This window comes from Stegostoma tigrinum, chromosome 11 (genome assembly GCF_030684315.1).
Source record: "Stegostoma tigrinum isolate sSteTig4 chromosome 11, sSteTig4.hap1, whole genome shotgun sequence".
NCBI lineage: Eukaryota > Metazoa > Chordata > Chondrichthyes > Orectolobiformes > Stegostomatidae > Stegostoma > Stegostoma tigrinum.
Genome location: NC_081364.1, coordinates 47605389 through 47622366, shown reverse-complemented (window position 1 = coordinate 47622366; position 16978 = coordinate 47605389). Strand labels below are relative to the sequence as shown.

The 16978-nt window shown below is 37.7% G+C and overlaps 1 protein-coding gene across 5 annotated transcripts in view; it reads right to left on the bottom strand.

Annotated features, from left to right (window-relative positions):
- adamts9 (ADAM metallopeptidase with thrombospondin type 1 motif, 9) overlaps positions 1–16978 on the bottom strand; it is a 254369-nt gene that overhangs the window by 28004 nt on the left and 209387 nt on the right. For 3 of the 5 annotated variants that reach the window (XM_048547294.2, XM_059649931.1, XM_048547295.2), the window contains 7 exons: positions 11908–12078; positions 9696–9896; positions 8861–8990; positions 8630–8724; positions 8426–8520; positions 8191–8324; positions 2224–2315 (listed from right to left, as the gene is read on the bottom strand). In XM_048547294.2, coding sequence (XP_048403251.2) covers positions 2224–2315; positions 8191–8324; positions 8426–8520; positions 8630–8724; positions 8861–8990; positions 9696–9896; positions 11908–12078 — 918 coding nt within the window. Of the gene's footprint in view, positions 1–2223; positions 2316–8190; positions 8325–8425; positions 8521–8629; positions 8725–8860; positions 8991–9695; positions 9897–11907; positions 12079–16978 lie in introns of those variants that run through there. The other 2 variants (XR_007249201.2, XM_048547296.2) reach the window with 2 other exon arrangements.

Genomic DNA, 16978 nt, shown 5'->3' with positions numbered 1-16978 from the left:
CGCCATCTAAGGAATGGGAGGGGGAGTGGAAATGGTTTGCGACTGGGAGGTGCAGTTGTTTATTGCGAACCGAGTGGAGGTGTTCTGCAAAGCAGTCCCCAAGCCTCCGCTTGGTTTCCCCAATGTAGAGGAGGCCACACCGGGTACAGTGGATGCAGTATACCACATTGGCAGATGTGCAGGTGAACCTCTGCTTAATGTGCAAAGTCATCTTGGGGCCTGGGATAGGGGTGAGGGAGGAGGTGTGGGGGCAAGTGTAGCATTTCCTGCAGTTGCAAGGGAAGTGCCTGGTGTGGTGGGGTTGGAGGGCAGTGTGGAGTTAACAAGGGAGTCACGGAGAGAGTGGTCTCTCCGGAAGACTGACGGGGTGGGGATGGAAAAATGTCTTGGGTGGTGGGGCCGGATTGTAGATGGCGGAAGTGTCGGAGGATGATGCGTTGTATCCGGAGGTTGGTGGGGTGGTGTGTGAGAACGAGGGGGATCCTCTTTGGGCGGTTGTGGCGGGGGCGGGGTGTGAGGGATGTGTTGCGGGAAATGCGGGAGACGCGGTCAAGGGCGTTCTCGACCACTGTGGGGGGAATGTTGCGGTCCTTGAAGAACTTGAACATCTGGGATGTGCGGGAGTGGAATGCCTCATCGTGGGAGCAGATGCGGCGGAGGCGAGGAATTGGGAATAGGGGATGGAATTTTTGCAGGAGGGTGGGTGGGAGGAGGTGTATTCTAGGTAGCTGTGGGAGTCGGTGGGCTTGAAATGGACATCAGTTACAAGCTGGTTGCCTGAGATGGAGACTGAGAGATCCAGGAAGGTGAGGGATGTGCTGGAGATGGCCCAGGTGAACTGAAGGTTGGGGTGGAAGGTGTTGGTGAAGTGGACGAACTGTTTGAGCTCCTCTGGGGAGCAAGAAGCGGCGCCGATACAGTCCTCAATGTAACGGAGGAAGAGGTGGGGTTTGGGGCCTGTGTAGGTGCAGAAGAGGGACTGTTCCATGTAACCTACATGGCATAGCTGGGGCCCATGCGGGTGCCCATGGCCACCCCCTTAGTCTGTAGGAAGTGGGAGGAATCGAAAGAGGCTGAGTGGAAACATATTTTTTGCAAACTCTTCCGGTTCTACTTCCCATATTGCAGATCAGGTGGGCCACATTTTGGCCTGTAGACCACCTGCTGCACAAGTCTACAGTGGAAGAAATTGTGACATAAATCAGCCATGATCTATACAAATGGTGAGTGGTGAGCAGGCTCAGTAGCGTACTTCTGTTTTTACGCTGCTCTGATCCTAGTGAGAATCTACATGCATTACAAAACAAAAATAGACTAAAATGGATTTCACTGTACAATGCACTGGACACTGATATCTGCAGAAATAAAATTGAATTAGCTTTTCAGTATGAGAAAGACTCATACCAATGATATCAGAATTTGTAAATGTAGAAATACACTTGGAAATGTCAACTTTGCTTCACTTTATTCAAACATGAAAAATGCAGAACAGTACTATCTTCTTTCTTTGTGCACCAATTGCTTTCTTACACAGAATATGAAGAACATTCTTTCACTGTTCATTTTACATTTCATCGTATGTTTTAGTGTGGGTAGGTGAATACACAAGAAAACCAATACAAATGTATTTAATAACCAATATTTGTATTTTTGCTGGCAAATTAAATAGTGTTTTAAAAAACAGCAAACAATTTTAACTACATCTTATTCTATTTAAAGGATGTTTAAGTAATTTTGTGGGAATGACTGTGTTTTTACAAAATTTTTCTCTTTGACCTACCAATTATCATAACAAGTTATTCTGATACACTCGACTAACTTAAACACTTAAATAAATAATAATGAAACAGCCCTTTCAGATTAATGTTTGCATATTTGTATAATAAAATCCGGGTTAAATATCAGATCAGCAAAGGAGCAGTATATTTCAGAAAATAGTTTGCTAGCTTTACAGTTCTTTTTAGAATTTGTTTCCAAGTTAACATTTTAAAATATGATTTTTTTTTCATTTTACAAACGCAAATAGAGACATCATGTTTGTAATGGTTAAGTAGCACATTAGGTCCATAAATGATACTCTGTAAATGACAGTCTAAATCAGATTACAGATTGGATGATTTAGTAAATACCACTTTAACCACCATCAATAGTTACACTTTAAATATGCCAAATCACACAAATAATAAACAAAGGAGGAGATAATCAAGAAGATAAAGTTGTTACCTGTGGACATCTGGCAGCACTGTAGCAGTCACCAGCTGTAGCAAATGGAACTGATCGGCCTTCAAGTGTCTGTGCAAAGTACAAGTCTGTTGCTACAAAGATAGAAGTCGTTGTTGAAAATATGCAGAAGAGTCAAAGTGAGGAAGCAATATGCAACAACAACATCAATCATTACAATTTTGAACAAAATATACCCTATTCATACATACCGAACTTGCATTTTAGATCTTCCTAAATAATGTTTTCTGAGTTTGATAAACAATGGATTAATCTTCCCATGGTAGCAGATGGAAAGTGGTACAAGCAGCAGGATAATTAGAAATGATTTCTCTTTTTTAAAAAAATTGTTTTTATGTTTTTCCAAAATTTTAAAGTTTTACCATCACATGATCGTACTGGACAGAACGTTCCTGGGAATTAAAGCCTTTGGCTATGTTGATCCCATTTGGTGGAAAATAGTATATTTCAGTTCTGATTCTGAGTTTGATTGAACTAGATTTCCTACTCCGGCTTATGATGGATATCCATGCATACTTGCCTGGTGGGGCAAGAAATATTTAGCTGGGCTCAGGAGAATTGTTATTACATAAAGATGCTAAAGTTTATGAAATTTCACTGCAGTTTGCAATAGTACCTTCATGAAAGGCAAAGGACACACATTTCAGGGTAATTTAGAGGAGTGCACTAAAGAATGGCACATATCCTCTCATGTCATGCGCCATTTCTCATCATTGGTTGGTAATACTACTCTAGCTAACTTTGAAGATGTAAAGTGACCAGGTGACTCACTGATTTTTTAATCCTGTTGGGAGGAGAGGTCTAGGCCCGAAAAGTCAGCTTTTGTGCTCCTAAGATGCTGCTTGGCCTGCTGTGTTCATCCAGCTCCACACTTTGTTATCTAGGAAGGAGTTTGCCTTTTTTTGCCATCTTTTCTTTCTTTAATGACTTGCATTCATTTTATTAGTCTTCCCTTTATTCTCCTGAATATACTGACCCATGTTGAAATTCAATCCTACAGGTGCTGCACCTTATTCAAGTGACAATCCTTCAAGTGTGAATGTAGACAATGCAGTACCTTTCTTTACTTTTCCACTATGGATAGTCTCAGGACATATAATATACGAAAATGGGTTGTGAAGGCAGTCTACCTGTGTCAGTTGTTTATGCCACCATAGTTAAATAAAGGGGAACGGCCTTCTTGTGGTGTATTGGTAGTGTCCCCATCCCTAGACTGGGAGTCCTGGGATCAAGTCCCATCTAGTAAAAAATCTCTGAACACTTCATTTAATTAGAACTATTTTAACTGTGACAGCAAGTGTTGTATTGCAATATTGCTTTTCCCTCATCCAAAATGATCGTTGGTTATACTGCTAGTAGCTGTCCATGAAAGTTTAAGTAATCCTGACCCAGAAAAAGGACAGAGGTCACTGTGAGGCAACAGATCCACTTCCAGTTGGAGGAAGGCCTTGATGCAAAGATTAATTGTTTTTCAGTCAATGTAGAGAATAAAGCAACAGAAAATAACCCAGTCCCATTCCTCCATTCATATTAAGTTTTCCAGTCATTTTTGAATCATGAACAGAAGCAACAGCCTGGCTGATTTTTGCCTGCTATGGGACACACTGACAATTATAGCCCTGCTGACATCAGCCTACTTGGCACAGGACAGGTGTGAAATGGAACTTTTTAAAAAATGTATTAATGCGTTGTGGGTGTTGCTGGCAAAGTCAGCATTTATCAGCTATCCCTATATTCCCTACAGAAGGTACTGGTGAGCCGCCTTCTTGAAATGCTGCAATCTTTGGGGTATAGGGATACCCATAGCACTGTTTGTCAGGGAATGCTGGGATTTTGACCCTGCAACAGTGAAGGATTGCTTGTGGCTTCAAGGAAGACTTGCAGATTATGGTGTTCCCATGCACTTGCTGTCCTTATCATTCTAGGTGGTACAGGTTGTGGGTTTGGAAGATGGTGTTGGAGGAGATTTGATGAAATACTGCAGGCCAATGGGTGAGTTATATATCATCTGGGGTATTTATTTGAGAGATTTTATATTTTTATGTAAAAAAATCCTGCAAGTTATTTGTCTTACAACTGGGCGATATATAAAGGTACATTCTGTAGAGCTATGATAACAGTATACTGGCTCACAAAACAGGAGTATTGGTGGGAGAATCTTGTACAGGGTCAGTAACATTCTGACCTCTAAACCTTCTTTCAACTATGATCCTTTCAAACAAGGCTTTGCACTGGAATCTCATTTTACAAAAAGAACATAATATCTGTATTTCGATGTAGAAAGCCAGATGGTGATGGATGGAATTGGATAGCATTTATTTACAGAGATCCACATTACAAACTTGCACCTCCTGATCCAACAATCACAGTTTTAGTTTGTTCCTATTTATAGTGTTTATAGTGGCACAAGTGAATTCCAGTTAAATGTTCACCATCTGTACACAATGGATTTACAAATAACAGAATCCTTTCTCTCTTATTCAAATGAGTATATGTGTACAATTAGAATTTCTAAACAAATTAGAGCAAAAATCTCCATCTGCTGTAAAAATTTCCTCTTCTGCAACTGTAACAATTTATTTGTCTAAGCATTTCTTTAATAGAATCAGTCAATTACTTACATACCCTTACTTACATTTAGAAATTGCTTTCTCTCCACCATTTGTTTCAATCCAGCAAGATTAATCTGTTACCATTTCTCACTCATACTTTTCATACAGTGTATATTATCCCACAGTGAACAGTCAGCACGATATTTAATATCTAATGAATTCTGAATACAGAATTTCCTTTAAAGCATTGACAAGCAGAATCCCATATCAATTAAATCCAATGTTTCAGCAGCTAGCATATGTTTCACACCTTTTTTAAGCACAAACTACAGCAAAATATTTGTTATTCTGATCTATGAGAAATATTATGAAACTTGCACCTCGGGGTCGTGTCCTTGGCCCAAGCACATTCAGCTGTTTCATCAATGAGCTGTGTGGGAATGTTCACTGCTAATTGCACAATGTTTAGTTTCAATCATAACTTCTCACATAATGGAGCAGTTTGTGCTGCACGCAGCAATGCTCGGATAACATCAGGTTTGATAAGTGGCAAGTAACATTGTGGCACATTAAAAGTCAGATAATGATCATCTCCAATTAGAGTGAATTTAGCCATCTTCCCTTGACATTCAGTTACTTTTATAATCGTTGAATCCAACATCATTAACTTCATGTCCAAACTTCCCAAAATCTGTCCATCATCTCCAAGGCACTGGTTAAAAGTGTGATGAATATTCCCCACTTACCTAGAAGAGGGCAGCTTTAAAAATATTCAAGAAGATTCATGTCATCTAGAGAAAGCAGCCTACTTGACTGGCATCATATCCATTCATCATTCAGCCCTTATACCATCAATGCACAGTGATGGCTGTGTGTACAATCTATAAAGAGTAACGCACCTACTCGCCAAAGTTCCTTCAACATCTTTTGTTACAAATATGACAGAATTGTATTGTGAAATCTCATTATTGTTGTTAGTCTCCACCCACATCTTTGACTCGCCAAACCCTTTTCAACTTGAAACTCGTAGTCTTGATAAGTGGCAAGTGACATATTTTTACATGTTTTTCTTAAAAATGCCTTCAGTTCAAATTGACATTGCTGCACCCCTCTCCAACTACCCATCTTGGTTGGATGCTGTTAACTTTCACTCTGCCATAGGATTGCATTCAGTACTAATGCATGAAATTCTAAGCTGAATCCATCAGTTACCGCAATCTGCATAGAAACCAATTGCTTTAAATTTGTAAGTTGGTGCAAATAGAATGGGAAATGGGGCACTTCATGTTAACTTCATACATGAGCTGTTTTGCCAAATGGAGAATTTATAATTCCTACTATTTTGGTAACATCTTAATGGATTATGGTAGTTATTTTTCTTTTAGAACTACACGTAAAATTCAGTGAACAATATTCCCGTATGACAACAGAGAGGTTCAAATCTGTGTAAATGAATTGATTGGCCCTTAATCAGTCCTTCAGCGAGCCTGCCATGAATCCTCATTATTTACACTATGTTTTATCTATCCAAAATAATAAATCTCAGATCTCAGATGAGCAGTGCTAACTCCCGGCACATGGGAAACATGAATTAACTTCTCTGTAAAGATTAAGTGAGCCATCAAGGGAAAAGTTTTGGCATAATGAACCAGGGTCCAAACAAGCCAAAGGCAATGAATTAAACAATGGAAATGCAGTATGGGAGAAGCAGACAAAGAACAAAATACATAATCAAAGCCTTAGGGAGTAGGCAGGAAAAGTAAAACTGGAGAAACAGTGGTATGGAGCTGGAAAAAATGTGTCTCAGTAATTGCATGGTCAGGCAAGAAGAGACAAATCTGTTCTCACTCAGCTTAGTTCCCTCGTAGATGTGCTCATGTCAGTGTTCTACTTGCGAATCCAGCTCCTGCCTCGACTCAGTGCAAGTTTCTAATTGAACTCACATTTAATTCTACTCCAGGGTACCATCAATAGAGCTATTGATCAGAGTACAATGGGATCTTGATCAGATGGGCCAATGGGCCAAGGAGTGGCAGATGGAGTTTAATTTAGATAAATGTGAAAGGCTGCATTTTGGAAAGGCAAATCAGGGCAGGACACATACACTCACTGGGAAATGTTGCTTAACAAAGAGTCCTTGGAGTGCAGGATCACAGTTCCTTGAAAGTCGAGTCTCAGGTAGATAGGACGGCGAAGAAGGTGTTTGGTGTGTCTGCCTTTATTGGTCAGTGTAGTGAGTATAGGAGCTGAGAACTATTGCAGCTGTACAGGACATTGGTTTGGCCACTTTTGGAATACTGTGTGCAATTCTGGTCTCCCTGCTAGAGGAAGGATTCGTGTGAAACTTGAATGGATTCAGAAAAGACTTACAAGGATTTTTCCAGGGCCGGAAAGTTTGAGCTACAGGGAGAGGCTGAAAAGGCTGGGGCGAATCTCCGTGAAGTGTCAGAGGCTGAGGGGTGACCTTATATAGGTTTATAAAATCACCAGAGGCCTGGATAAGGTCAATACCTAAGGTCTTTTCCCTGGGGTGGGGGAGTCCAAAACTAGAGGGCATAGGTTTAAGGTGAGAGGTGAAGGATTTAGAAGTGTTCTGAGGGGCAACTTTTACATGCAGAGGGTGTTGTGTGGATGGAATAAGCTAGAGGAAGTGATGGAGGGCTGGTACAATAGCAACTCTTAAAAGGCATCTGGATGGCAATATGAATAGGAAGGACTGAGAAGGATATGGGCCAAATGCTGACAAACGGGACTATATTTAGTTAGGATATCTGGTCCGCATGGACAAGTTGGGTCAAAGGGTCTGGTTCTGTGCTGTATTTCTCTACGATTATGCAGTGCTTCAGGGAAATGTCCCTAGTGACTACAGCCTTAGACTGCTGCAGTGCTTTTTAAGCTATCTGCAGACATTCCGAAGCTATAATAGATTTTATTTCAATGCTATGGTACAACATCAAATAAATGATCTGTATGTATTGCTCTTGAAAGGTTTCGCTCTCTCAGCCTCTTTTGGCCCAAACATTTCATTCAGTAGCTTCACTCATTCAGACCACTGGCACAAAAAAACGGCTTAGTCCCAATTATAACATTGGAGTCCATTCTACATATTTAAAGAAGGAACTTGCCAGCTTCCAACATAATTTCTGCTTATTCAGAGGTACATGTTAAATTTGAAAACTGTTGGAAGGAATGAGATGTTGACGTTAGATCTTTTGAAGAAATTTGTGCTTTCTGTTGGGTGGACAAAATTAAAATTTCCCTTGAGATAGAACAATATGTATATATTCTTTTTCAATTAACCATTTAACTCATCCTTTGATACATTAGTTTCGATAAGAAGGGATATTGTATCAATATGGTTCAATTAAATGCAAGTTAAACACAAAATTTTACTCACTTATTATTTGCAAAGTATTGATGTCCAGTCTTACTTTGCTGAAGGTAGAAAACCCTGCAGCCAGATAATCTCTTCTGCACTGACAATCATCTCTTCTACTTCCATTATATGGGCATTCAGCAGGATTGTGCAGCCTAAATGAAACAAAGTTTAATACGTAATTAAACTATTTTACAAAATTACTACTTGTAAAGTGAACAAACTGTTAGCACAATCGTATTTTATCTTTTTATACCTGTAACCATAAACTTCTGAAAAATTTTCTGCATCACCGCTTGTAAGTGTGATGTATTCTCTTGGGTTATCTGACAGCATGCCAACACAATATATCTGAAATGACAAAAATGCTTTGATACAAGAATGGAATAAATTAAATGAGGAAACATGACATTTTTATGAAAAACTAACATTTCCCATGTCAAACAATACAATCATGTACCTTCACTTGTTTCCCTTGAATATTAAGAACATGATCACCATCTTCCATGAACCCTTTCAACCTTTGCACATCTCTACAGCTTTCTGGAAACTCACCTACATGCAAAATATGTTTTTCATTAGAATTTAGAAGATGTGCTTCTGATCAATTAGAAACATGCTTTGTGAACAGAAAACAGGTGGTGATATATTATGGTGATGTGAAAGTGAACAGAATGCTCCAAATGCTTACATTTTGCACTCTGGCATGATCTCCTCTCTTCTGGCTTGAGTTCCAAACTACACAAGTTGCTTAAATGTCCGTCATTTGTTAAGCAGTGTACTGAGCGTTGCATGATTCCTATTCCACAAGTCACTGAACACTTGCAAGAGAATTGACAAGAGAAAGGAAATTAATAGCATTAAATGTAAAGTGAATAAAAATTGCAATTGTGATCAACCATTTATGTTACAAGGTTGATATCAATATATTGATCTGATGATTATCTATGGACATCACTCTGAATTTAGTACAACCTTTAACTGTCACCATAAATTATATTTTAACTGAAAAGGCCTTTTATTATTATCATGTCATGATAAAGGAAAGTAGACCATTTGATTGGCAATAAAACTGAAATGCAGCTCAACTTCTCAAAACTTCTTTGATAAAACATATGCTGATAATGTTTTTGCTGCAATTGAAAGAGAACGCTCAATAAGAGAAAATTTATTAGAGATGGAAATGTCATTATAAGTGGAAACTCTTCATCTGTAGATTACGAATGTTATTCCTTGTTAGTCTCTAACATTTATGATGCACATAAAATCTTATTGAGCACCAGAAGAATGTGACTATGTTGCATAACTTAGAACCCAATGTACAATAGAATTTACTGTCTTGTAAGATGCATTACGAGTAACCCCTCACGCCTCATTGCGATTCTTAAAACATACTTCGTAAAATTCCAACATAATGCATTAACCAAACATGATTACAAGACGCTATTAAGTCTGCATCAAATTAAATACAATGTGATTGCTCAGGTTTACAGCTTGTGTCCTGAAAAGGTTTGAAATGAACTTACACTTCCCCAATTTCCAACCCTCCATGAGGCAGTTACATGACATTCACCAAGAGAGCAGGCACGGATGTTTGGCGGTTGTGTCCCAGGGCAGTTAGTTGTTATCTGATGATAGTAGCCGTATTCATAGGGGTCCTTACCATTATAAACCTCACTGCAGGAAACAAGTCTTTGCTGGTAGCCATTTCCACAAGTAACTGAGCACTGAAAATAAAGTCAAAACGTTAATCTGATTTTCCTTTTGAATGTAATAATGTTTTGGAATCAAAAATGCTAAAAATTCCATTGTAATCTCACATGACAAATCTTAGTAATGGCTTTTACATGGCAATAAAAGTTTGGTATGAAACTTACAGTTAGAGAGTAGCAAGCTGGCAGAACACCTCGGTATGCTACCGCAATGCTTTGTACGAGGTAGGATGTGGGTTCATGTTTGTGATTTTACTCTTGTTGATTATTGTTCTTAAATTCACAATTCTGGATTAAGAATGCTTTAAAAGGATTTAGGAGAACGTTCGTTCATTCACAAGCATAAGACAGAAAAGTGATGTAGAGAAAATAACTACCAATCCACAAATTGGTTTGTTCGCAGGCACACATTAGTCCATAATTCATGATTACCATGTTTAAAGCATACATTCACCGAACGAATTACTCTAAAGTGATGTTTCAAGTGTTGTTCGCTTCTTTTCTGATTTTTTAAAAAAATCTTGACTATCCTAGAACTTCAAAGCAATCTGATAGAACAAATTTAAACAGTCTAGTCGAGGTTTATGCAGCCCATTTTCCAATCTCTAAGGGAATATAATTACCTAGCTTTTGCAGTCAGTGGAGAAACATTAGTATTCATTGCTGGTTTTGAAGAGGGTTGCTTCACAAAGATTTAGTGGCCTATGTGGCATGGACTTCCCTTATCCAACCTAAGTTTGAAACAACTGCCAAGCTAAAAGAATCTTCAGATGTTCAACAGCAGTGATGTCTTCAAGTAGGATAAACAGCCAGTTAAATTGAAGTATTCTCAAACAGTAAACGATGAAGTAAATCTCACTGAATACCTTCATTTTTAATTTTTAAGTTTTACAGATAGCAAAATAGACAATTGTGACATACATATGTGTTTATGGCTGAATCTAAAATATTCAAGGAAATTTTAAAATCATACTTAAAAAGTAAATGAAATTTATCAGAATGAGGAAATTCCGCATTCAAATAAATATAAAATTACGCCTTCAAACAAGTGCAGGGTATACTTTAAATGGTAATTCAATCCAACAAAACTCACTGTCATTTCTGAAGAAGGGTCGAACACAAAACATTAACTCTGCCACAGATGTTGCCAGACCTGCTGAGTTTCTCCACCAATTTCTGATTTTGTCATTGTCATTTTATTCAAATTCCTCTTTGTCTTTCTGTTACAATGTAAATAAATTCAGTATCTAAACTGACTCAATATTTTTTCATAATGAAGGTGTAATCTTGGTAAATTCGTGCTGTACAGCTTCAATGTCCTTCATTTTTGGTAGTTATTTTAACTTTCAGTGATGATACTAAAAAGAAAATGGTTGCCAATGAACTCCAATGAAAAGATGAATTGAGCAAGATATACAAGTGAAAGAGGATTTTCTTGTGTCCTTTATGTATCATCACCAAAAGTAAAATTAATTCCCGCTTTTCTCTCAAGTGATGCTCAAAGCTGCATTTGTTTAGCAAATAGTATTTCCTAGTTCAAAAAAAATTGGGTCCACAGCAACAGGGGAACTAATTCTAAACAATGACGAGATAAATTAGAGCAAGCCGAAAAAGACTGAAAAAGTGCAGCACAAGTTTTGCTAATCCAGCTATAGTAAAAACAATTTAGGTTGCTTTCTACAGTGTGAAAAATGAATCCAGATGCAGTTTTTTTTTGTTCATTCACAGAATGTGGGCATGATTGACTAGGCCAGGCTTTATTTCCCATTTGTAACTGCACTGAAGATTTATGAGATATTGGACATCAGTAGCAACAAAATACCTCATCAACATTTCAGTTGTAACCTTACGTCAAATGTTAAGTTTGAGATAGTTAATTTTTCCATGAAATTCTAAATTTTTTTGATTTATGAGAATTGTTAAAATCAGCATCTGTTTCATCAGTAAATCCTGTAGTTAAGCTCAAGGAGGAGATATTTTATTTGCTAGTTTTCTAACTCATGAATTAATTTAAATTTTCATTTACCTCAGACCACTCTCCTGTGATCCATATATAGTCACAAGGTTGAGTATTACACTGCTCGACATCTGATGGCCTTTTCCTTGCATCACATTTATTACTAAGTACTCCTTGTGAATTCTGGTTGATACAAGTCACTTGACGATGTCTTGTTCCAGTACCACATGTCTTACTACACTGTAAAGGAAGCGATCAAAAATAACGTTTCAATCGATCATGTCACCACATGTTAATAACTGACTAGAAATGAGAAAACTTAAGAGTGGCCTGATAGCAGTCTTCAACATTATGAAAGATAAGAAACAGAGAACTAACAGCCATAGTCACTATAAATCCAATAGAGAATTCATTCTTTACCCAGAGAATTGTGTAATTGTAGAATATGCTACTGCAACGAGAGTTTGCAGTGAATAGCATATAAGGGGAGCCGAAAAAAACAGAGAAAAGAAAGAATGTGAAGGAAATGCAGACAGTTAGAAGAAGATGGGTAGGAGGAGGCTTTTGTCAAGTATAATCCACCTATCTGCATGGATATGTTGCGTCAAATAGTTGGTTTCCGTGCTGTAAAGATTTTACAATTGTCTATAGTACATAAATACTCCAAAAATAATAAGGTGAACATTTGAATTGTTAAATTATCTAGGGAACTATATCACATTTAAGTGTTATAAATAATAAACAAGTTCAGCCAAATCACTCATCAATCACCAGGCAAATTAAGTTTCTACCACTGAAATACTACCAATGAAATGATTACTTATCACTAGTTAAACACTTTTAACACGTTCATTTCCAACCTTCATTATTTATTTACATGTGTGAAATGGACAACTGACTTTGGCATGAGGAAACCTTGTATATTTTGGGGGTATGTTGGTGTTGCATGGGAAGAATGTGGGCTGTACCCTATTTGAGAGCCTCCATCCTGTTGAAAACAGAGGATGCACAAAATCCATTATTGCTTTTGCTTGGGGTAGTTTAAAATTAGCCTTCAAGGTTCCCTACCTGGCTGATCATACTTGCTCATGCACATAGCTTCTATTTTATCAAAAGGTGGATAATCTCTGGACAGTTTGATATATTGATTAAATCATAGGATTATATAGACAAAAGCAAAATTTACAATTAAAAAATTAATGCTGAATAACTTTGATACAATTGAACAATGTAATTGCCTATTTATGCAATCACTTAGTCATGTCAGCCAATTATTTCCATATTCAATACACAGCGTTAAGTACTACTACTATTCTAAGGTATAATAAATAAATAAATAATAAATAAATGATTTCTGGATGATTACTTCATCTTTGATAAGTAGCAATGAAGTGTTAATTTAACATCTGTAGCCTGTATTATGATAGTGTAAAGGCTAATATAATCTGAATTTGCTAATGTAAGACAGTACCATGAGCTAAATGTAGCCACCCTTTACTGCTAGATTCTTCTTTGTAAAGGAGTTAAAGATGAAATAGTTAGGGATGCATCTAGTGGTTCTGGTGAATATCCTTATCTGTGTATTCACTGCACTGAGCGTGCACCATTGGTTCCCTGCATGTTTTCAAGCACAACTAAAGCAAACAGGAGACCAATGCTTTGTTATTTCCATCTTCAGCATTACATTATGGTTCAGCCAACAAAAAAATACTGATATCAATTATTGAGGAGGACAGAATGCGATTACCTCTCTCTCATTACCAATTGCCAAGCAATTTTATTATGAGCAAAACTAACATCCACTTTCCTGTTACACTAAGTCTTCTAAGACCACCATATAGTTAAAGGATAGTAATCTTACAGGATAATATACATATAGTTTGTGAGAATAAATCTTTACCTTCTGATAACTCGTTACATAAACATCAGACCATCTTATTTAAATATTTAAACAGATTATTAAATATACTACTGATTAATGCTTAAGGGAACAAAGTACAAAGTGTAAGAATTACACTGAAGCAATCTACAATTTCATTTCATAGAAACTGCTGAAAATTCTGAAAATAAAAAAGACTGAAGACAACGTTATAGAAATCCATTCCATTCAAAACATTATTTGGTACAGAATTGAACTTTAAATGTTTGATTGCAAAATTTCACAATGTCATTTGGTGACTGGCACCAACATGATCAGTGGGATGGCTTTATTCCATACTGTAAAACTCTATGACTCCATTAAAATCTTTCCAGAAGATTTTTCAATGGATAACATTGTATAGGTATGCTAGAGAAAATCTTCAGAAAAAATTTTTCACAAAAAGGGTCTAGGCCCAAAACATCAGCCTTCGTGCTCGTCTGATGCTGCTTGGCCTGCTGTGCTCATCCAGCTCTACACCTTGTTATCTCAGATGCTTTAGCATCTGCAGTTCCTACTATCTCTGTATAGACATCCTAACCAGGTACAGATAAAGTAAAACATCAAGATAATGTTAATAATACTGATAGTGTTAAAATGAATGCTAATGTCTTTACATTTGGCTCATCGCCATATAATGAATTTGTCAAATTGCTTAAATCTTCAATTTTGGAATTCTAAGTTAGTTGCTCTTTGATCTCCAGTGGAAGATTAGGACTCCATGCTGAGTCAAAGCCTGCCTCAGGCCCTTCAAAACTGCTCGAAAGTTGCTGCCTGGAAAGATGCCCTTGAGTTTGCCTGCATGAAGGGATATAATTGAGCCCAGCTCACCAAGGAAACTATCATTGGACAACGACTCCAGGAAGTGTAACTCACGTGAACTGATTGTTAATAGTTCTGGGTTTTCCAAAACTTGCAATCTCCTCTCCTATCCTCATTAGTTTCCTGAGTGCTTGTGCATCTGAAAAATTTCCCCACATCGTGTAAGGTTTTATTAACAAAACAATCTTCCAGTTCATTTTAAATGTTCTTTCTGTGGGTTTATTTCAAAAACTGGAATCTAAAAAACTGGGGTTAGGAAACTCCCTTCAGCATTTCTTACAAAGAGATTAATGGTGGCATGGTGGTTCAGTGGTTAGCACTTCTGCCCCACTGCACCAAGGATCTGGGTTCAATCCCACTTTCAGGTGACTGTCTGTGTGGAGTTTGCACACTGTTCCTGTGGTTGCATGGGTTTTCCCCAGGTGCACCGGTTTCCTCGTAGAGTTCAAAGATGTGTAGATAAGGTAGATTGGCCATGGTTAATTACCAAAAGTTTCCAGAGATGCGCAGTTGTGATGGGTTAGCCATGGAAAATGCAGGGTTAGAGGGATAGGGTAGGGAGGATAGTCTGGGTGGGATGCTCTTTGTTGGTTCAGTGTGGACTCGAAGACCAAATGGTCTGCTTTCACACTGGCGTTCCAGGATCTCACCTTGAAAAGACAGGAGTAACAAAAGGGAAATGAGTAAACGAACAATACTTCAGTGCCAAGAGGGGAAAAGCAATCATAATGTAAACTTAGCCCCTTGATCACTTTGTCTGTGACGCAGACATGTTAAGCTTCTGGAATGACAACCAAGCAAAGGTATTTGGAGCCATATGGATCGGAATTGCTCTTCTGATTCCAAAGCAATCAACACTGATTTCCCACATTCTTCTTAAAACAAATTGCACCTCCTCCAGAAGCTTCCTAAGTGTTACTTCCTGCAAATCAGGTGGCCCAAATTTGTCTCTGATAGGTTTTCCTAGAAGGTAAATCAGTGCCTGTACTTCACTCAGAGTATTCATTCTGGTGAACCAAAGGCCAAAGTTCTATTAATTTTCAGATCTTTGGTTACCTGATTGCGTTTGGCTTTGAGTTCAAATACGGTACCATCCACATTAAGTTTTCATTAAGCAAGTAATTAAATTCACTTCCAGTTTCTGCAACAGATTAATCCAAACTTTTGCTGCTATACTAAAATAGGATGTGCAATTTCAGCTCTGGTATATATTTGGGTTAAAATAAGTCATCCATCACAATAATTTACAGATGGCTTGCAATGGACTTTGCAGAGGTTTTTTTAGAATTTTTTTTAGGCTGTGTCACAGACAAACAGGCAAGGGAGTGTATTTAAATTATGATTGCTTTTCCCTTCTTAACACCAAGACAGAGAGGTGTTGTTTGACTTAGTCATTTTCCTTTTTACTTCCATCACTTATTGAGATAAGCTGAAGGGTGTTCACCAAACTCCAGTTTTCCAGACTCCACCTTGAAAAGAATGCCTATTAATAACAAAAAAAGGAAAAATATATGCAAGTCTCACTAAATATATTCTTTGATATGTTTTTAAATTTATTTGGATTGTTGATTACATTTGTGGGTAAGCTATTTTCAATCTATTAGAACATAATTGATTAAATTTGTTGGTACAGCATTTAGATTGATCTGAGTTCTGCAAAATGGTAACAAATGTCTACAAAGCTTGTAGGGCAAATCACCAATGTGTAACTCTCATTAATGAGCATGCTGTGCTGCTAAACTCTTTATTTTGCACAACTCTGAATGATGAAAGTAACTCAGTTTAGATAAAAGCTGTGTAAAACTAATCCAGAGTAATTGATGTGCAGTCAGTAGGATGCATGAGGGGCCTACTGCCCTCTTAATCTGAAGCAGTAAGCATAAGAAAATTGAGTCATTTTACCATTAAGCACAGCGGCTTCATTTCCTTCTGACTGCAAATAACTATTTCTAACAAAAACATGTTATGGTGATTGAATGATACTCATTGGCTTATTCATTCATGTTATGCTCCTCCTAGAGTTGCAGATGTTCAAAATGGATTCAAGTAAATCAGCAAGAATTATAAATAATATGCTCTGTAAAGGCCAGCAATAAGAATGTTGTGTAGCATTACTGAAAGTTACAGAAAGGAAATGGAGTACTGAATTCAGGTCATGCCCATTATTTGTCAAGTATGGATGATCTCTCTGATATGCAGGATGAATGAATTAGGTTTTTCTCCAGGTATTTATTAGTGCAGCAAGGTAGGGCTGATCAGGTGTACAGACAATAAGGAGGCACACCTTGCAGAACCAATTATATCATGATAAGATCCAATCCTTCTATCACTGGCACATTTTGGCCATGGGATATATACTGTGCACTGTACTGATTCACAATGGTTATTTAATCAAGAGTT